Raw genomic sequence first — 21,750 nt, 5'->3', positions numbered from 1 at the left:
GATGGGATGAATTAAAAGTTGGAACCAGGATTTTGCATGTTCCTGCCAATTTCTGCAGAAGCTTGAGTTTGGTTGTACATGCACAATATTTCTCAGAGATCAAGCCTGATTCTTCTCTCGCTTACACTTGTGTGTCTATGAGTCCAGAATCTGGCCCCCAGTAGTTTAGCATTGACTCAAACCTGAGATCAGAGCCTTGACTGCATTATTTTAATAATTCTTTGGCATATGAGTTGTTATTAAAATAGTGCCTGAAAATAGGAATAACCAGAGCTGCTAGTACACCAGGCTAACCTATTTAAAAAATAATCACTTGTTTTACAGTAGCACATTTTTTGAACCACATTGTGAAAACAGTGAATGACTGTCAATGTCTTGAATATCTTGTCCATAGGTGATTGTCCTTTACTCCATAATTCTCAGCCAGTCAGCCAGCTTCCTTCTCTGAGGCCTGACCATCATCACTACCCAACTATCGATGAGCCTCTTCCACCAAGTAAGCTTTAGTTTTTTAATTTATTGCATTTTTCAGCTTTTCCTGTTAACTTAAACAGTGTAGAGGTCAGTATGTCTTTCTAAATAACCCCATCTGTTCTGTATATACATTCTCCAGAACCCAAGCAATATGCCCTCTTGTTTCCCTTATTTGATCCTGACTTCAAGTGTTGTCATATTATTTTGGACAAGCTCCATAATCTCCCTCTGCCTTGGTCCATCTTTTTCCTTAGCTACCGTGAAATGAAAATAAGAATATTTCCCTGTCAGTGTGTTTAGACTCGAATGAGTGGCTATCTGTCAGGTATTCTGGAAGCCTTACTATAAAACTTTCTGGGTGGTGTATCACCAAAGTACTCTGATTTTTCTATAATGTTTGTCTCCAGGTTTTCCGTAACCAACTTCAAAGATGGTTTGGGATGGCAGTCCCTATTGTCTGTCAGCTCTGCTTGCAGGTCCAGCAGGAACCTTTTCACAGTCAGGATGCTCCTGAGACAGACAGGTCCAAATCTGAGCAAAACCCGCAGAAGCTGGGAAAAGGCAGCTCATATAGAGTGGTCTTGTTGTACTGTCTTTGGATTTGATTATCAGTGAATTTTATGTTCATTATGGACTGTAATGGTGTCTGCAGTTGTGCTGGATGAAAATGAGAGGGTCTTAAGTAGCGTGATCGATTAGCAGGCTGATAATAGGGGATTTTTACCACCGAATCAACTGCCAGAGATGTTTTCACTTGTCTCTGTAGCCTTTCCCTTGTGTATTCCTGGAGGATTACCCCACTTTTTGCGTTGCCGTTAAGTGCCCAGCAGAGAGCACTCTATGTCCTGCAACGTGCTGCTGATCTCCTTTCAACTTCAGCATATGATTTAACAACCTAAAATGTGCAGTGCCTCAGAAAAACAACCAGGCGTATAAACAAAGCACTCTATTTTCTTCAAAGCCCAAGAAGGGAACACACTTACTTGGCCTATGGAGCCTTTGACAAATAATTCATCATTCACCAACCATGCTGTCAGTATTCCCTAAGCCGAAAATAGCCCCAACGCTGGCGTCAGCTGCACAGTAGCATGAATGATTCAAATGCCTTTAGCCCAATGAAGTCTTATTAGAGTCTCGCTGTGGCTTGCCAGTGAATGATGAAATGGGAACGGTTATCTCTGTAACAGGCAAATACTTCTCTTCTTCCCGCTCTTACCTCAACAATTTGTGAAGAGGGCACGTTCCCTGTTAGGTGACTTCATGATAGGACACTGATGCGAGCTCAGGTAAACAAAACATACTGTGAATCTGTTCCATATTCTTCCATCATGAATTTAATACATTTTTCCTCTTTCTTATAATTATCCTCAAAAGGCAAGTATGTCTACCATTGGTTTTCGCAAGTGCTTCCGCAACAGGGTTTAAGGACATAAAATGCAATGTGTGATGATACAGTACAGAAGCGATATCCCTTTGCAGGTTTTTATTTTAGCATTTGCATATAACATCATTTTTACAATAAAGGCTGACACTGTGGGCTGAAATATAGTGATCTTAATAGGAATAGATTATACTAAGTTCATTTTGGGGGCAATAAAGTTGAACTGGATATTATCACCTAGGAAGCCTGTTTCCAAAAACTCACCATGAAATTTTAAGGTAATTTCAAGATGAAAACTGTAGCCTTAATCTAGAAATGTTTCTTCTAGCATTCAGTATCATTATCTCAGTGCCTTTAATGCCTCTTAATCCTAGATAAATAGTTCTTCAGTCATGTGAAAAGAAGAAACTTTATATTTTAAACTTGGCTTATATCATCAAACCTGGCTTACTTCTCACATGCAGCATTAGCTTCCGTCCATAAGTAGAGTTGAAGATAATTAGCCAGTGCTGCAAGTTCCACGTTGACTGGTTTTACTTTGGTCATGGTGTCCTGGTTAAACCACGACACATGGAGAATCTTCTGAACAGTCTTCTTTCTCCTTTGAATAGTTTTCTGAATAACTTTGTTTCATCATAACCCTGCAACAGTTGGTCTCAGGGAGGAAATTTAATTTCAGACAGTTTTGTTTAGGAAAGTAAGGTAGAACAGATTCATTATTTATGTAGGAATGTCATAATGACCAGTGTGAATGTTAAGGCCTATATGAGATTGACAGAAGATTTGCAGAGTTTATACGGCCTCATGATGGCATTAATAGTCACCCCTTATTATGCGTGTGTTTGCTAGTACTGCTGGAAACCCTACAGAACTGAAGCCAAGAAAAATACATGTGCCGAGTTCAGAGCTGCTCTTTGCCGAAGGTGTGGTTGAGCTTGGAAAGGAAAAGACAGCGTATTTACTTTGCCCCGCCAAGATTATGGTCCTGCCAGAAAAAGTTGCGTCTTCTGGTATAAATCAGAGCAGTTTCAGAGGCTGCTGTGAAATACGACTCAGCTGATGGAGGGGGATTGCAGGAGAACAGAACCAGTACTGTCCCATCCCCAGCCTGTGCTCCAGCATGCTCTTCCTGTGAAGGTTAGATGGAGGTTAGCCTCTGTTGTAGTCACAGACCTATTTTGCCTGAAAAAACTAACAAAAGACCCTGAGGAGATTTGGCTACTTCCTAGATCACCTATGCCCCTGAAGTAGCATGAAGGGACTTGAGCACAGCTCAGAAGCAGAGTTCTGTCTGTCAGTTCACCTGTCAGCCTGTTCGTGTCTCTGTGCAGGTATCTGTCCATCTGTCCACAAATCTGGTATCATATGCAGCTTCAGTGACTTGTGTGACTTGCGGGTTGTCTTGTGGGAAGGCAGAGAGTGCACCTGCCACTTGTGTACAACAAAAGTATCAGCACCTGCCACCCTCTGACAGCCTTCCCGGGTGACCAAAAGAAGAGTTATTCAACTGATTAGAAATGTTGTTGCAAGGAGCAGTACTGCTGCAGGTTTCTCAAGAGCCATGTGACCACAGTTCTTAATATTTTAGCATGCCAATGCAAGTGTCAGCCCATGGTTTCAGGTGTATATACCCATAAAGCAATGAATAAAGCAGCGCTCACAGATAGGTGTAGTTCATGTCTGTACATACTGCTCCTGGATGTCTGATACCTCCAACAGAGATAGCCTTCCTGAGGTTGTAAACCAGTCTGCATGATCCTGACCTGATGTTTTCACTATGACCTCCAAGCTCTGGACAAGTTTCGCTGCTCCTAGATTTCTAGGTGTTATGCTTAGGAACTCTAAGTTGCACTTCATTAGAGACACTGCAGTATAGCCTCTAGAGCTGGTAGTGCACAGGGCTGGATTATGAGAAGCCCTTGTTTGTGTAATTGGGTAGTATTATTCTTACTAAGTGTCCATCAGCAGGCTTCAGACAAATACAACCCTTTGGTGTCTTCTGTAGGCTGTCTAGAGTATGGATCTGCAGCATTGCCTACAAGCTTCTAATTATCCATCGACCTTTATTATTCTCAACTTGTTACATGTCTACTAAAATAGTGTGGGGTGAGGGCTAGGATTTGTCCTTTGCCAGACAACAGCAAGGAAAATTAAGATCTTCGTGTGTCATGGGGGGATTTAAAAATGAGAGAGAGGTTCAGATCGCTTAAAGAATCACCTCCAATTGTATTAGCAATAGAAAAATTATTTAATAGAAATTGTATAAAAGTGCAGAGCTTCACAGGTTGGCAAGGTTCACTCTATTAGTATAAATGCACACAGGAAAATTAAATCAGAATCAAACTAAACTTATGTATATAGGGACTAAAAATGTAATAGGGTAAAAGGGAATGTGGGAAAGGGTAAGGGAGACCCTCCTGTTGAGTCACAAGGTTCAGAGAAGACCCCCTTGCTTTCTAAACTCCTGTCGGAGTCTAGGTGCAGCTGGATCGACTTCTAGCCCAGACTTGGTCAACGGTTTATATCTAAAGTGATTATGAGTATAATAGCAGCCTGAAATTCATTCACAGTTGAATAAAAATCACGACAGTAATTTAAGTATAAATTTGAAAGTATTAACTTATAATATTTCTTATATAACTTAATGACTTATAATATACTTGCCATAACATACTTACTACAGCCTATTCAGGTTAGTACAGACGTATGCATAAAGACACTAAGAGAGATACATGTAAGAGAATAAAAGAGAGAGAAAAAGAGGTATACATGTTAAAAATTCCCCTTGAGGTCAGTGAAAATATTCATGTCGAATGCTTTGGCATCTTTCTCAAAGGGCGAAGGGTCGAGCCTCAAGGAGCGAAGAGAATCAGCCCAGGCCATGTCGGCTTTTGGTGACAGACCTCCGATTTTCGCAAACCGGACAGTTTGCGAGCTCTGAGAGGTGTCCCACTCGGAGGGAGATGCTGGTCACAGCCTGCTGCGGTCCAGGAGAACTCAAAGGGCCTCACTTAGTACTGCTGTTTATAGGTTCGGGAGATGATTGACTTTCGTCATTAACAAATTCCTAGAATCCCAGCTGCACTGGAAAATTCCAAGACTGTTGGAGAATAACTCAAAACATAGATATGGGTTGCTCCAAGATTGTCAGAGGAGGACTGTAATGTCTCAAGGTTATTATGAGAAAGAACTGGCTGCAGGTGGTTATGAGAACTGGCTATCTCTACACCCGTCCCCCCGCCTTTGCCGCGCAGCAGGAGTCCTTGAGATGCACAGCATATCTCCCTGTCTTAGCCGTGTAAGAGTTCCTGGCACAGTCAAGGGTCGGTTAACCCCCCGACTCATTACACTTATACTAAGGCCTAGCGAGCCTTCCCGAGTTCGTAAATCAGCCTGGAGAGGGGGAAAGAAATGCACCACCACATCATGATGCTGATGTACATCATGTCGCCTTTGATCTGGCCAAGATTATTTCCTTGAGGATATTGCAGATAATGCATAGCTCCAGAAGGACCATTCCCCACCCACGGTGGTACACCTGCCACCAGTGACAGCATGCTCAGCAAGGCTCTGGCCTTCAGCCTGCGTTATTTGTCAGTCTGATTTCCTTCGATGTGCATCTGTTGTACTTGATGTGCTGGTTTTCACTGTCTTACGTTTTAGACATTGTTTTCACAAAGCTGAGATCTTGTTCTTGAAACAGCTACAACATCCTTGGGAAACTTTACCTGGTGGGAGGATAGGAGAGTCCTCTCCTTAAAATTATATACTGATGTTCACAGCGAGAGACACTGTGTGTGTACCTGTGGTGTGACTATAGGTTTTGCGTCTATAAGGACTGAGGTACTTATAGTCAGCTTTGAAAGAAATAATGCATGTGCATATGGCCCTTGTTGTTTTGGAGTCTTACAGAACATTCCTCCAAGGACTCCCTGTGCCCATCTTTTAAGGTTCGTGGGATTAACATGTCAGGGGCAGCCAGCCATAGACTTCAGAGAGCCCACACTTGGCTGGGACCAGCCCAGGTATGGGAACTGAGTTTAGCCAGGGCCAGCATTCAGGGGATGGGAACTGGTCATGAAGGATAGGTTTCCAGATACAGCAGGGAGAGGTACAACTTCAGTCTTACTCTTGCAGAGTAGGAGATAAAATACATAAAGTGTGAAATTCAGCTGATCCTGAATTTGATCATAGACAACCATAGACGAAGGAGTGGACTCATCAGGGAGGAGGGTATCATAGTAAGAATATGGGCCTAAGAGGAACTGTTTGCCCCCAAAGGTAATCACCATATGTGCATTTGTGTGTGAATGTGAGTGAGGTTTTTATATAAACGTGTAGAAAGTATGTGCATGTATTTATATAGATGTGTCATCAGCTGTGAATCACGTAGGAATGTGAAGCTAGCAAGTCTAATTTACATCACTACTCCATACATTCCCACCAATTTGGTATGTGGCTTTGCTAGCTAACTCACTTCTGAATTTCTCCTGTTCCAAAGACTTTTTTTATCAACATTACCATTTTCCACAAGCCATCATATACCAAGTAACTTCCAGTTTTCAATTATGGGACAACATAAACATTAGCAGGAAACAACAATGATGGAAGGCTTGATATTATGCTGCAAACTTTCAATCTAGTTGGGATTCATCAGAGCAATAGATTTATGATACTCATCTGTTTAGAGAGATTTCTAAGGATATGTCCAACCAGGCTATGATCAGTTTTCAGGAGAGCCTTTAATTGCTATATGGTATCCTTTGAAGCCACTTTATAAAAAAGAGAGAAATGAAACATGTTTGTTCTGAAACATTAACAAAAAAGAAAACATGGGATTTGCCATATTAGCTCAGATTTAATCCTTTTCTGCTAAGGGTCTACCCTCTGTGGCTACCCCAACCTGCAATGAATCCAGGCAACGAGGATTACTAACAGTAAAATTATCCAGCCCTTTAAATAATGTAGCCACTATGTCACTTGTTTTTCAAAGTCTATGGTAGTGAATTCCATAGGCTACCTATGTGCTGTGTGTGAAATGTTTATGTATATGCATATACTGCATATACATATATATAGACAAGCACATAGTATATATACACATTTGAATGTATACTTTGAATATATACACATAATATGTATTGCACACATGTTGACTATATATATAGTGTCTCTTGTGTGTATATAGGCTGTCTGTGTATATGTATGTGTGTGTATATGTATCTCCCGCATTTAGGTTTTCTGGAAGGCATCACACTTACAGCATCACCCCTTCCTTTTTTTCCAACCCTAGACTGGGAAGCTCGGATAGACAGCCACGGGAGGGTATTCTACGTTGATCATGTCAACCGAACCACCACATGGCAGCGCCCCACAGCTGCAGCAACGCCAGATGGGATCCACAGGTCTGGCTCCATCCAGCAAATGGAGCAGCTGAACCGTCGGTGAGCATTTGTACCTCTATTCCCTTGAGATCTGCACTCCCCTTTTTCCACACTGCCCCAGTAGCTTGCTTGCTTCCTTCCCCCATGCATCACATTGGCTCCCTAAGGATTTGTCTTTCCTCCTTGTCCAAGTCCAATGTACACATTCCTGTTCCACTGCTGATCTCTTTCAGCCTGCTGCTGTGCCTGCTGTGGGTGTCCAGTGCCCAAACTTGCCCATGTGAGAAGTGCTGTTGAGTGAAAGATATTGCAAAACGTTTCAAACAGCAAGAAGAGGCTTTTGGAAAACTTTTTTGAAATGACTCCCAGAAGAAGAGGGAGTGTTTTCCAAAAGATGGAGTCACTTTTGCTATTTAACTCTCAGAGTGGTATCTGTGGGTTGTCATCTAGTGCTACGTTGCAGAGGTTTCCGCGCTGACTGTTATTGAAATAGTGTTGCCATATCAGTGTGGCATTTCTAATCAAGCTAATTAGGCCCGTTGAATGGTCTGTCTCCTTTTCCAGGGCAGAGCACTGCTCTAACAGGACTGTACGCATTTCTAGACGTAGACAGATCTGCTTAGTGTTGCATTGGGCCCTGTAAATCTGTCAGTTCATTCTGAGCTGGCTAAGATATCTCTTAACATGGTGCATATTTTCCCTTTGTTTGACTAGTCCACACATAGATTTGTTTATCATTTCCTTCTCATGCTTGCTTTTCAGACTGAATTTAAGAGGAAAGAGAAAAAATAAACAGTTGGTCAAAAATCTTCCTTTTTTACTTCAGGAAAGGGTTTTTTTAATTCCCTGCCTACTGTAATGATATGGTTTCTAGAAAAAGACAAGCAAAACTGAAATTATATTCTAATTATAGCATGTAAAATGCCACAAAAGTTTTTTCGTCTTTTTTTCTGTGCTAAGAGAAAGGTCTGCAGCAGAGAGAATGATGCAGAGTTTCAAAGTACTCTTTTCAGAGTGCAGAATAGTTTGGGAGTAAGGAGAACTGGGCGCTGAATGACAACTAGAAAGTTAACGTAACTCGTGGAGAGCAAACCAGCCTTCTTAAAGTGGCTGTTTTGCAACTTAAGTGGACACCATCAACATGCTCTTGAAAAATTTCTCCTTTTTTTTGCCAAAATTCATTATTTTGGATAGCATTTCATAACGTGTTATGTCTTGCAGAAGTGAAAGAACCTGCTGAGTATTTGTTTTCATGATAGCTTTCCTCAGAATGTGTCAAGCTACCATGTTACTATTAAAAAAAAAAAAAACCTAAAGAAAGTGAATGTTTAACGTAGATTCTTTCAAGGGATTTACATGACACCTTGCCATTTCGCATTTGTCTTTAAGAGGTGTTTGAGCCATGCAAAGCTCAGACTATTTGGCTGCCACTTAAGCAAGTTATCTGCCACAGAAAGCAGAAAGGTCCATTGTGGACATACATTGGTTTGTTTTTGGGGGTTTTTTTTGAGGTTGAACTCATGTAAATGCAGCACAATCAAGAAAGGAATAAGTGCTTGTGAGAGTCTGCGTAGGAATTTACCATTCTGTTAGTTAATGCAGGTTAATCATTAAACCAGCTATGTCAGCAGAAACTGAAGGGTAGGCATTGTCTTAGTGACCTCCTTGCTTCAAACTTTATTATTCAATGTTTTCATGTAAGCTGCCTGGCTTTCTTGGTTATGACTTGATTATCACTGCTTGGGATTGGGAATTGACAGCAATAGGACTGACATTCTTTGAATCTCTCTATTTTTAGCATTCACATATCCAATTACAAAGTGAGAAGTATAGAGGGTTTTCAGTGGTGGCATATCTCTCCTTACCCAAGTCCCACTGGAGACTAAGCACTTTGCAACTTATTAAACATGAACTGTCATGGCTTCTTGGGACAGAGGAAAAAAGCTGATGATTCTCTACTCTCTGCCAAAGAGCTCTGTTGATCTGAGAAGTTGAACACGGAGGTGTACTATTGTTCCCAAGTTTGGGAACATTTCTTAAGATTCTAGTAAAAGAGATTCATATTGAATCTCTGAGCATTTGCCTAGTGGCAAGTCATTCCTTTATTTTCAACCTGGCTGTTATAATTGTTGTCCTAAAGCTAATTTCAAATATTGCATGTCTCCAGATTTCAGGATAGTGAGGAAAATGACTTTTCGTAAGTGGTTATTATCAGCACTGTGGAGGATCGGGCTTTGTTTTAAGCAGTCATTTTAGAAATACTGTTTTGTTGTATTTCAAACTTCATTATTTGAAACGTTCTTCAGCAAACACACCTGAGAATCATTTTAGGTGAGGCAATAGCAAAGATAGACCTTGCTGATAGAAGTAGCAGCAGCCTGAACTTTTGCTCTAACCTTAAACAAAATCTGGACTCAAAATCACTTAGCAGTTTGAAAAACTTGGCGACTTTTCTTTCTAAACCAATCTACTCACTTTTCAGCTTCCTGGTTTCATTTGTGGAAAGGAATGGAAAGACCAAAATATTACAAGGAAGCTTGGTATTTCCAGCCCAGCCAAAACCACAAAGCTTTGGAAATTCAGCTTGAAAAAAAACCCGTAGCTGTGATTGAGCCTAGTCCTGCTTTCCTTCTGTGCTCCAAGCTTCCCATTAGCTGTACTAGCCACTTGAGGATACAGGGAATGCAAAACTGGAATCCAGGTGTTGGGCACACTCCAGAGACATCCATACTTCTTACTTTAAACACTTTAGCTCATTTTCTACAGCACTATCTGTCTTCCCTACTTGTTAGCAAAGCAGATAATAGCCCTTGTTGAAGCTCTTTTGGAAAGATGCTTTGCAGCATATTTACATTTGTCTTTGCACTAATTTAAAAGGTAATAAGTAACGTAAGAAATTATAACTGTGATAATTAAGACAGCCACAGTGTGGTATTTCTAAACCTCCATTCCTTTGACAAATCACTTTGAAAGGAGACTGAAATTTCTAGAGGCATTCCCATAGCTTTTGCACTTTCAATGTTTTCTCCAATTGCTTTGGCATTTTCTGGTATTTGTATAAGATGATTTTATAGTATTGAGACCCAAAATAAAAGTGTAGCCTTTTGTTGGCATACAGCCAGTGTTACTCTTTAAGGTTTGCCAATAGGGATTTTCTACCATCTAATTAAATTGAAGCTACAAGGGTTTTTTATATGTGTGCTTATATCCCTTGATTATGAACTTCTTTCCCCCCGCCCCTTTCTGTTGCATGTGGGTGTTGTAAAACTCCTCCAGTACTGGAATGGAAACTTCATTCACTTGCCTGCAGTCATGTGAATAAAAATGTAAAATGTAGGTCTAAAACAGAGGGTTTAAAACTGCAGTACATTCATGCTGTTGCAAAACCTGCTATCAGAATTTCCTTGTATAGATGGATGTTTACTTAAACTGTCAAAGTATACACTAAATGTAGCTTCAAATTACTTTGGGTACTGGGGAGACACACATAGTACTGTGAAAAGTTTAGCATAAATCTATTAAAACTTTAATTATTTTTCTTAATTGTCTCCAGCTCCTCAGCCCAAGATTGGGTTGCAGTGAGCTACTGGAGATGATGTCTGTTGAGAGACATAAAAGCCAAATCCTAACTGCTTGTCTTTAATGATCCTGTGTCACTTTGAGGAACTAACTCCTGACTAACTTCTAATTTGGAATAAAGTGTGCATTAACAAATAAAGGGAGAGAAAGTAAGTAAAATTTGTAAGTCAGAACTTGAGCTGAGGAAAGAAAAAACAGGGTAAGTCAGGAAAATGAGAGACAAACAATGCTGGATCAGATTAAATGCAAGCAGTAAAGCCATCCTGTTTTATATACATATGGAAATGCAATTCGGAAATAAGGATTAAAAATATTGGGGTGGAGTAAAAGCTAATTAAAATAATTATGAGAGCCTATTTTCCTTCTTTCCTTTTCCTTCTCTTTCTGCTTCTTTCTTTATGTTTTCTTTTTCTTTCCTTTTTCTCTGTCTATAAAATATATTTTCTTATTCGATCCATAAGACTTATATTCATAGCTTGCCAGTAGAACCAAAGAAATCTCGATCTCTCATCTTACTCATCTATGTGAGTGAACAAGTTAACTAGAATTTGTTTTGTGTAGTGCGAATTCAAAACACTCCAGATTATTCCCACAGCCAGGTATATACACTTTGTTCCCAATCTGGTAAAGTATTTAGGATTGGGCTCATCCGTAAGACCATGGTGTCTGTTGACATCAACTAATGTGGCAATTAGTTCCATGGTTAGTATGGAAATGACATTATAGGTTTTTTAAGACATTTGTAGGTTTTTACTCACAATTTTCTTCTGTCATCCTCCTCACTGTTGTTTGCTTATCTCTATCTTGTTTCCTCTTCCTTGTTCTACAACTAGTCACTACCCAAGCTAAATGCCCAATCCCACTGATTTCCAAAAATGGACATAACACTTGCATCCTCACGCTGTTCACTTACTCAGCTCATGTATTACATCCTATTCTACTTTTCTGTGGCTGTCATATCAACTAGATTGTAGCTCTTTGAGGTCATGCTACCTACTAGTTTACATTCCATATTGCCTACCAAAATGGAAGTGTTCCCAACTGCAGGTCATGCAGTATCATAATAAACATTTTGTGAACATTCTTAATAGCCTTTACCTTTTTAGGGTTGAGCATGTGCATCCCATATTCTAGTAAGAAAGACTGAAGGGTACTTGGTGCATCACAGGATTGACCCTTACTTCATTGGTTATGCTACCATAAGACTAAATGGAAGGGGGAACTATGATCCACCAGTAGTTTTAGGTTCTGGACATCCAGATGTTTTCAAGGGAAGCCTAGTAGCAACCTGTAGACTAAATACCTCTCTAAATTTCACCTTTGAGTATTCCTTGCTTTGCATCCTCTGTAGCTATTTGTTAGTCAGTGCAAAATGCCATTATTTGCAGGGTAATGGTTGGCCCAAGTGTGAGTAGCTGCATCAGTTGAAGGAGAAGAGTTGAGCGTGCTCTTGCTCTGTCATATGCTGAAGATAGAAGTATTGGAATCATTCAAAAACAGTGCTAATTGTTAAGGTAGAAAGCACCAGAAAGCTCTTCTGTTAACTAAAGCATGTTGTTCCTTTCTCTGAATGTATGCAGATACCAAAATATCCAGCGAACTATTGCAACAGAGCGGACTGAAGACGATGCTGTGGTAAACAACAGGTTGGAGAGAGTTCCCACTGGAGGAGGAAGTGACTCTGAGGCAGAGCCTTCCCAGCCAAGCTCAGGTATGGGGAAGAAAGCTATTGAGTGGCATGTTCAGTGCCATTCAGTGATGGCATTCAATTCTGGGGAAATCTGCATTTCCATGGGAGACTGGAACTTTATTATACCGGGTTGCAATAAAATAATTAGAAGAAAAGAGGCTTAGACTTGAAGCTACAGGTACAAAGCTGGATACAAAGGGCCTCGGTTCTTTTTTTAACAACTACTAAGACAGACAAAGCATTTTTACTTTAGTAAAGGGCTATTTGAAATAAAAATGGAAAAGGCATCTGGTTTTTATTCACCTTAGTAGTTGCAAAACCAGTGCTGTCTTATTTTTTGCTGCAGTGTGATTTTTAGCTTGGGGCATTGCAGTTCATTATTGCTGGGCACAGCTTCTGCACTGCCACGTTTGCCCATGTGGTCACACCTGCAGTGGTCCTGGCATTGAGTATGAAATACTTGTGTTTCTAAAGCTGCAATTTTGTGATAACTATAAGCTGATCTAAGTGTGGGCTGCCACTGAAGAAGGCACAGCTGTCTTTTTGTTCATCACTAACTTATGTGATAGGAACCCGTACCAGAGCAGAGAACTGATCTGCCTGAAAAAGAACCTTGTTTCTTGTACTTAATGTTGTTTACAGCCAAATTGGTTCTTTCACCTGGCTCGTTAGATGACCAGACAAGAATGAGTATCACTACAAAGGAGAAGAGGAGAATGTGTACCCAGGGCAGGATGGGATGGCAGGGGACTCTTCTACTCTTTTTGGTGGTAGTCATATTTTCTTAAAACATTTGTGAAACCATAGCCTAAGTGTTTGTTTCAGGTAAGGAACACCAGCAATCAGACTAGTGCCCACTATGCAACTTGTAGGCATGCAAAAATAACTATCTGCTTTGTCTGAGAACTCGCACCACCAAAATGAACGGCCAGTTCTCTTCCTTGGGATCGTTCTCACCTCCACCTAAAGTGTGTTCTGTGTTGTCTGCTGGAAGTAAATCTGACTTCTTGCCATCCTTTTGCCATCCCTCTGTAAATAGCATTGGCAAAGGGAAAGAACCAACACAGTGTCTGCTTGAATTTTCTTAATGTTCCATGTTGAATAGGAAGAACTACACAGAGAAATAGTGAACTTGTTAAAAAATAAAGTTTGGAAAAATACTCAATTTTGCGTGTTTGTTTTCCTGATCCATTAGGTGTTTTTAGCTTGAAAATCAATTTTGACCAAGACTGTTTAATGTTTGATATTCAAAGCTTCCTTGCAATCCTTTGTATTGCAATTTATGGGAGCCTTTTACCTACACTAGATCTTCTAGGGAGAACCCTGTCCTCTCTGTTAGCAGCTGAAATGGAAATGAGGTACTCATTGTATTACTGTTATTTAAATTATAAGTAATGTAATCATTACTTGTAATATGTATAATCATTTACTATCATAGCCTACATAATAAAACAATTATTTAATAGGAGTTGCTACCAGTAAGTATTTAGGTCAGTTTATTATATAATATTTGCTTTTTTGTTTTAACCCAGAAGAGCTGATGAGTATGATATATGTCATCTTAAGTGATTAGGAAATGGTTTTTGCTATAGATAATTGCTTTGCTTTTAGGAGAAAAAGTCAATAGTATATAAAATGTCAAGAATTAAAAGATCAAGGGTGATGTAAACCACACTAGAATAAGAAGAAGCTGCAGTATGATACATTTGCTATTTGGCTTTTAATTTAAATGAAAAATGTCAGAAGGAATACAATTTAGACACATTAATCCAGATTCTAAGCAATTATAAATCAATTTAACTCCAGCACTGGATCCAGTCTGCGGTTTTAAGTGGATAAAATAATATGATGTGTCTAGCAGGAAGAAAAAAAAAAAGATAACTGATAAGAAAAAAATGGGAATCTATATTTATTCTGTTGATGACATCTGCATCCAATTTCCTTGGACTGCATATAAAAGTTGGCTTATATTTGAAAACGCCAGAACTGCACACTCAAGCCATAATGCCATGGCAGGAAGCAGTTTTCTGGTGGCTGTAGAAGGTCAAGGAGTTCCCGCCTCTACAGCGTTACATTCTCAAATGCTTGGTTCTGCTCCTGTGCTTCATGAATTGATACAGATTAAAAAGAATCCCTTTGTGTCTGTTTTTGTTTTCTTTACCATACAAGTCCCCAAAACCATGGACTTGCCAAAAATAATTTAATTACAAGTAAAAGGCAACGCTTTGCAGCACCAACATGGATGTGAGTGACTGAGCTGGGGGCTTCCTTTACCCAGTCTTGCTACCAAATGCTTTCTGCTGGTGAACCCCTCAGGCTGGATTGGAAAATGAGATCTCTCTAAAATCAGCAGTGGAGGGAACCAGTCAGGACCTTGGGTGACAGTATTGAACCAAACGATCAGCTGGCAGAAACTGTTGTGGTCACATTGATAATTAGAGACATCAGTAGATATGACACAGAGTTTTATAACATAGAGTACAGAAAATCATCCAGCTCCTGCCCTGCTACTGTCAACACTGCACCACTAACCATAAGGAGAACATCTACCAGTTTGCCAGCAGGCTTGTCTTGGAAACACAAAGAAAGTAGGTGCATTCGGCAGGATGGTGACTTTTTTATACTGTCACTTTTGCAGCCATTCATTAAAGGTTAAATAATAGACTGTGCTTGCCACTATGTTAATAAGATTTTCCTGCTTTTTTTTTGTGTCCAGAGATTAGGAGGGAAGGCTCCCTTTCTCCTGTGAATTCTCAAAAAATCACCTTGTTGCTGCAGTCTCCAGCTGTGAAGTTCATCACCAATCCTGAGTTCTTCACTGTGCTGCATGCAAACTATGTGAGTAATTATGATTTGCTCTCTCACACTACTGATTTCTGAATCCAAACTCTACGCCCCAGGCCTTCAGGGAGAATGCATAGTGAATTTGAATTGCGTGGCTCAGAGTTCAGTTGTCCTTTCTGAGCACCAGACCATGTTGGGGACAGTACAGCCAGGCTGCTCCAAGGAGACTCTTGCTGGGATTCTGCCTCACACAGGGAATTCCCTGGTACAGAGAAGGTCATTAATGTTACCCTTCCAGAATAAGCAGGAACCCTTGGTTTCGGCTTGGTTGATTCTCTTGTCGCTTGCTGCAGGGAGTGAGATTGTTGCCTTTCGAGCCATGTTCCTGAGAAATCTTACTCAGGTACCACTAAGTCTCAGGGAAATAGAGGGAAAAAGTTATAAACTCGTGTAGTTTGCACTCCCAAGAAGCAGGTGGGCATAATGCAGTGAAAGAAATACTGACTTGAGTCAGAGTAGCTATTTTGGAAAAAACAAGAATGAAAATTAATTTTAAAAATTCAAATAACATTTTTTTCCATTAATGCAATAAATCTGCATGTTTTCTTGCAAATCTGATATGGAGTGGAAAAAATGTAATGATATGTCTACAATGAGGAAGCAGATAGGGAAATCTCACAAGGAGATCCAGTCCTAGTTTTCCATATCTTGAATGTAGTTCAGCTAGGCATCTGCACATGACTTCTGAATATTTGGAAAGTCATCCATTTCTGGGTGATGACCTTTCTTTTTGAAAGGAAAAGAAACTAAAACACTTGAGGAGTTGCCTCAGCATCAGTCTTTAGCTGACTACAGACATCAGGTTTTGGCTGTGGTGCTTTGCAGATTGAAGCCAGCTCTCCATCTCCAAGCATCTGCCAGAGAATATTGCCCATGAAATCCTGCAGAGGAAGGGATATATTAACTCATCTGACATTACCTGAACTAGGTCATGGAGTGCACATGATTTCTTCTGTTGACGGGGTGATATATGGTGATTTATAGCTGGGAGTAGTATCATTTTCATTCGGCATTGCATGTTTGCAAAATAAGCAACTGATTCCATGGTGGTGTAAGGAACAGCTCACAAGAGACTGGATCCCAATTTTATTTCTCACTGAAATAAAAAAAGCCAAGAGAGGCCTTCAGTTTGAGCTTGTGAAGTTGTCTCTAATATGAGAGCCAGAATAATCTATTGAAACATCTGTCAAATGGCCGTACAGATTCCACTTGTACAGAAATAATGGCCCACATAACTTTTGGCTTAACATGGTTGTAATATTTTGACCACAAGCCGCTATTAAAATTTCAAGCTATTAATTATGCCAGTGAAGTTGGGATTGGAAAATATTATCCAGCAGTTAGAATTAAAAGGGAAAGGCTCTCATTTTTCAGATATTTTATTTCCGTGGAGGGATAAAACTGCATTACATTTTTTGTTTCCCTAGTGCAGCTAAGAGATACTCAGACAGTCATTGATCACGCATTAGATCATAATACAACTTCTGTGATGGAGTAGGCTGGGATCTTAACAATTTGTGACCATAGAGCTTTGCTGGTTTATAACCAGGTCATATCTTCGGGCAGAGATCATATCTCTGTGATTTCATAGCATTTACCAGCCCTTGCCACAACTAGGGACCCTGTGCTGCAGGGAGTATTCTCTTCTCAGCACTACTACCATGATAAATCCTTACAAAATAAAGATAATACTTGTAAATGGTTTATTACATTATAGTGGTTAAAATGCATGAAAAGTACACAGAAATTGAGAATTCAAAGCTGTTGGGTCGGATTCTCTGGACAGATTACAGGTGTGCACATTGGGGCTCACTTCACTGAGATGCAAGTACTTAAATCCTTTGGGCTGACCAGCAGAACCAATGCACTCATTTTCTCTCTAGTGAAATGCTTAGAAGGGTTTTGCAGCTTTTTGTAAAGTTTCCTACCCTGTCTTGAGGAGCTTTTTCCCTGAAGTAAAAGATCCCAAGAGTAGCCTGTGGAGGAGAAAAAGTGTTGTCACCACAAGTGTATTTTGTGTTGCTCTATCATTGAATACACTGTGGCAACAAATATAGTTCACTTTGGCCCCTATCCTACAACCAGATCAGCACTAACTCACTCAGAACTGCATCACGGCATGTTCCTCTAAGAGGTGTATTTAATGCCCATTGTGAGATGCAACTAGCTGCCTGAGGGGTGGTGTTCGTCTGACTCAGGACAACGTCTCCATCTGACGTGCTTTGTAGTTATTGCAGAAACAAATAATTCAGTTCCAGGAAACGATTCCTATCTTCCAAAAATAGGCAATTGAAAGTGTCTGTTTCTGTCCTGCGGCTATAAAGTGACCAAAAATAAGGTAGGAAGCTTAGATGTAGACATCTGCACTGCAGTCCTTTTAAGTTTATGAATCCTATCATGTGCATCTTGATCTGAATTCTAGCATAAATACATGTTCACAGCTGTCTTTGCATCTCTGGCATCATCCAGTCACACAAGCGGTATTTCTGTTGACTAATGAAAGTAATGAAATAGGCACAGCTACGTGCATCTTGAGTGTGTGGTGTTTTAACTGACCATCTTTTTGGAGTGCATTAGAAAGGCAGTTTATGCACAAGCTAACTGTGCATAATGTGTGGGATGTTTCACTTTCCAGATTGTATTTCTTAATTCTAGGTGTTCATGTAAAGTAGTCATTCAAATCAAAACAATGAGATGGAAATTATTCTTTACTCTAAAAGGATGTTTCAGTTCTTTGGGCGTATGTCCCATGACATAACCACATATGTTGTTTTGACATCAGAACTTGTTTTCCTCACTTCTGTTTTCCATCTCATAGAGTGCCTATCGAGTCTTCACTAACAGTACCTGCTTGAAGCATATGATTCTGAAGATCCGTAGAGACGCTCGTAATTTTGAGCGCTATCAACACAACAGAGACCTGGTAAATTTTATCAACATGTTTGCTGATACCCGACTGGAGCTTCCTCGTGGCTGGGAGATAAAAACTGACCAGCAGGGCAAGGTAAGAGTACCAACAAAACTAATCACTTGTTTAACACAGCACATCAGGCTACATGATTACTAAAGGGTCCTTCCTTCTTGACTCAAAGCTGGTGAAAGCTTGGTTTAAACAACAAAAGCAGCAAACAGAGTTATTTTAGAAGCAGAAAAAAGCTTCAAGAACAAATGTTTCAAAGCATAGTGGTGACTCTTCAGCTTTCTGTGGAATATCACACCATAGCCAAGGCAGCATTGGACTAACAAAAAAGTTTAAGCCGGAGATTAGATCTGTTGTGACTGCAAAATTTGGCTTAGTGTCTCTGCCTCCAGTGAAGCTTTGCTCAGTGACTTCTGGAACCACCAAATAAGCTAAAGCAGTGTTCCCCAGTTATATTATTCTCTCCTGTCTTGCCAAATTCAGGGCTGTTACATGTGATTTTGACCTGTGTAGCTTCAGGTATTTTCCAAGAGCTATTCTGGCTTCGACTAAGAAAGTCCTGTCATTCGCAGATACCTTCCACAGACTATACCTAAACAGAGTATTTCTGACACACAGTTGCCAGTGGTTTTCACTTTATGGTCTCACAATATCATCACATTGTTGGCAGTCTTCTTTCAAAAAAACATTGTTCCTGTGTGTTTCAGTCTTTCTTCGTTGACCACAACAGCCGTGCTACCACTTTCATAGATCCCAGGATCCCACTGCAGAATGGTCGTCTCCCTAATCACCTGACTCACAGGCAACATCTTCAGCGACTTCGTAGCTACAGCGCTGGAGAGGTAACTGTGCTAGTATCAATGCAGTTACTTTTGACAGAAATCTTCTGTAGAATTAAAAGCACTTCTTATCTTTGAAATGCATTTAAACAGACTATCTTGTGGATTTTTATCTTCCAAAGGAAACAAGGGATTTTTTTCTTTCTGAAGGGTTTATCTCAGAGCTTGCTGGTAATGAAGGTTTGTATTTTGACCATTCTCAGAATAAGATAATAAATAAGTAATATGTTGACAAAATAGATTTTAAAAGAAGAATCCATATTTGACATCCTAGTCTTGCTTTAGTGAAGTCGAAGTAATTCATTATTTTTATAGCCTGATATTTTAGCAGCCTCATATGTTTCTTCATTCCCCACTGTGACACTGTTCTCTGAAAAGATATACTCCCTAGCAGTGGTGTAGTAATGTATGTTGAGGTTTGCTTTCCTAGCTTTCAGTCACACTAAACATCTTTCCTATGTTTCATGGGGATGATTTTTATCACTGAGGGCCATGGGCAGGATTGATAGAAGCATAAATCCTGGGTTTGTATTGTGGATTTAAGGAGGAAAAAGTACCAACAATCATATTCTTCATATAGCAAATCCATACAGTTGAAGATTTGTAAAGATTGAAGCTGAATAGGAGTAAAGATTAATTATGGCCAAAGGATCTTCCTCTTCCAGAAAACCATCCGGAGAAACGTTTGTGAAACTAACATTAAAATTTATTGCATCAGGACCAGTCCAAACACCTCCCACTGCCAAATGGGGTTGGGACCAGGAGCTGACTAGGGTGTGAGGCCAGTACTTCAGGACCAAAGGCAGACCAGGCATGAGTAGCTTGGGTAGGTTTTCCCCATCTTGGGTGAATATGGCAACATATTTTCTGAAAATGGAAGTGTATAAATGGATCTGTTTCAATTATATCTTCCCACCAATTTAGCAACTTCGCTCTGCCAACAGCCTGCAGTTTAGTGTTGCTGTTGTGACTGAATTATTGACATGAATGTGAAAGTCATCTGCATGATGATTCATATTTGGGCCCATGCTTGCCTGGGGCTTGCTTACAAATTCACCATGTCAGGGACAGAAACACCACTGAGCAACTCGGATGACCTAGCCCAAAAACTACACTTGGTTTTGCAAGTGCTGGCAAGGCTGGCAAAGAACAATTTGCAGTAAACCTAAAATATCAAGTCCAGGGAAGGGAGTGAGAAGCGTTGAATACTTTTGAGTAATGATTCTCTGCGGAAATTGTAAACTGTTCATTGAGGCCACTGATTTGGCGTGATCAGGCAACGAAACGGTGCCTTCTGTCTCAGGAGCCATCAGTGCTGGCACCTTCCTCTCACAGTCTTGGTGGCCCGGGTCCCACAGTGCTTCTGCACCCTTGTCATAGTCAGTAGCTTTCCCTCTGGAAGTATCTGCTGCTCCACTGGAAGGACTCCCATTGGTTTCCAAGGACTTTGGATCGGTGCTTAAAAGCCCACCATTTACAAGGAAAAGATTCAACCCTTTGCAACTCAGCCCATTTATTAAGAGCCACGTGTTCCATGCCATTTCTTCCAAGTATATTTGGATGTGCTTTTGTCCTATAAATCATGTCTGTAGGGACACACCTGGGGCTTTGTCCCAGCCATGTGTCAGCTGTCCGCAGTCCAGCTGGTTTCTTTGCTGAGCAGGTGGTATGGCCTCTGGAATCTGTCACCAGGACGGTATGAAGGACCAAGAAAGACAACCACCAGTTTTGAACATCATGTTCAGATGTCAAAGGAGCCCAAGGGAGAGCAGAACAGTGCAGATTCAGTCATGATTGCTTTTGAGTGCCAGAGAGGGTATAGAAAAGAGCCAGGGTAATGAGAGGAAAAACTGTACCCCCTGCCTCGGCGCACACACCCAACATCCTGCCAAAGTGTCAAAATGAGTTGCCAGTGTGTCATGTGGACTTCCCAGCGACTTCTGTGATACTGAGTGATCAGTTGAGGAAAGAGCAGGCAAAAATCATAGGCAGATGAGCACAGAGTGGGGAAGAAAGAAATACCCCAGCTTCACACGCTCACCAATGGCTCTTAGCTGAGTCACCATAAAGAAATTATTATGGTTCTAAAAGATTGTGATCTCAGTACGCAACAGCGGACAAAAAAGCAAATGTAGTGTCTGGAATTCTTAGAAAATTAATAAGATCTGTTTAATCTAGGAAAGGACAGGCATTACAAGAGCTAAGTTTTGGCAGTAAAAGCCAAACCAATTCAATCAAAATAAGGCAGGCTTGAAACTCAGTGAGAATAGTTAACCATAGGGACTAATGATTACGTGAGCATTTGGTCTCCATTTCTTCATACTTTCAGGCCAAAACATAGTGCAAAAGCCAGTTTTGTCTTAGTCACCAACAAGTTTCCAAGCTCCCTGGCCAGGGGCAGTGCAGTGAATAGGCTGTGGTGTTGAAGTAAAAATAGTGATCTCCTGCCCTCCCTTCCGTGACTCTTCTAAATGCCTTTGGCTCATCAAAATGTGGCCTTGATTCCTGCCTAATAATCTGTGGTGTTGAACAGAATACCTTGCAATACTAATAAAGAATTGATTTTTAGTATTTCAAATGTACTTTTAAAACTGCCTTGTGAAATTGGAACATAAAAATATGCTTTCTCAAATATGGTA

General features: G+C 40.4%; 1 protein-coding gene across 7 annotated transcripts in view; it reads left to right on the top strand.

The window, feature by feature from the left end:
* HECW1 (HECT, C2 and WW domain containing E3 ubiquitin protein ligase 1) overlaps positions 1-21,750 on the top strand; it is a 359,806-nt gene that overhangs the window by 284,194 nt on the left and 53,862 nt on the right. For 5 of the 7 annotated variants that reach the window (XM_069812200.1, XM_069812185.1, XM_069812227.1 and 2 more), the window contains 6 exons: positions 395-496; positions 7,149-7,299; positions 12,399-12,529; positions 15,225-15,346; positions 18,171-18,356; positions 18,980-19,114. In XM_069812200.1, coding sequence (XP_069668301.1) covers positions 395-496; positions 7,149-7,299; positions 12,399-12,529; positions 15,225-15,346; positions 18,171-18,356; positions 18,980-19,114 — 827 coding nt within the window. The remainder of the gene's footprint in view (positions 1-394; positions 497-7,148; positions 7,300-12,398; positions 12,530-15,224; positions 15,347-18,170; positions 18,357-18,979; positions 19,115-21,750) is intronic. The other 2 variants (XM_069812217.1, XM_069812208.1) reach the window with 1 other exon arrangement.

This window comes from Haliaeetus albicilla, chromosome 2, assembly GCF_947461875.1.
Source record: "Haliaeetus albicilla chromosome 2, bHalAlb1.1, whole genome shotgun sequence".
Lineage (NCBI taxonomy): Eukaryota > Metazoa > Chordata > Aves > Accipitriformes > Accipitridae > Haliaeetus > Haliaeetus albicilla.
Note: the sequence above shows the minus strand (reverse complement) of the source record. Positions and strands in the feature narration are given on the sequence as shown.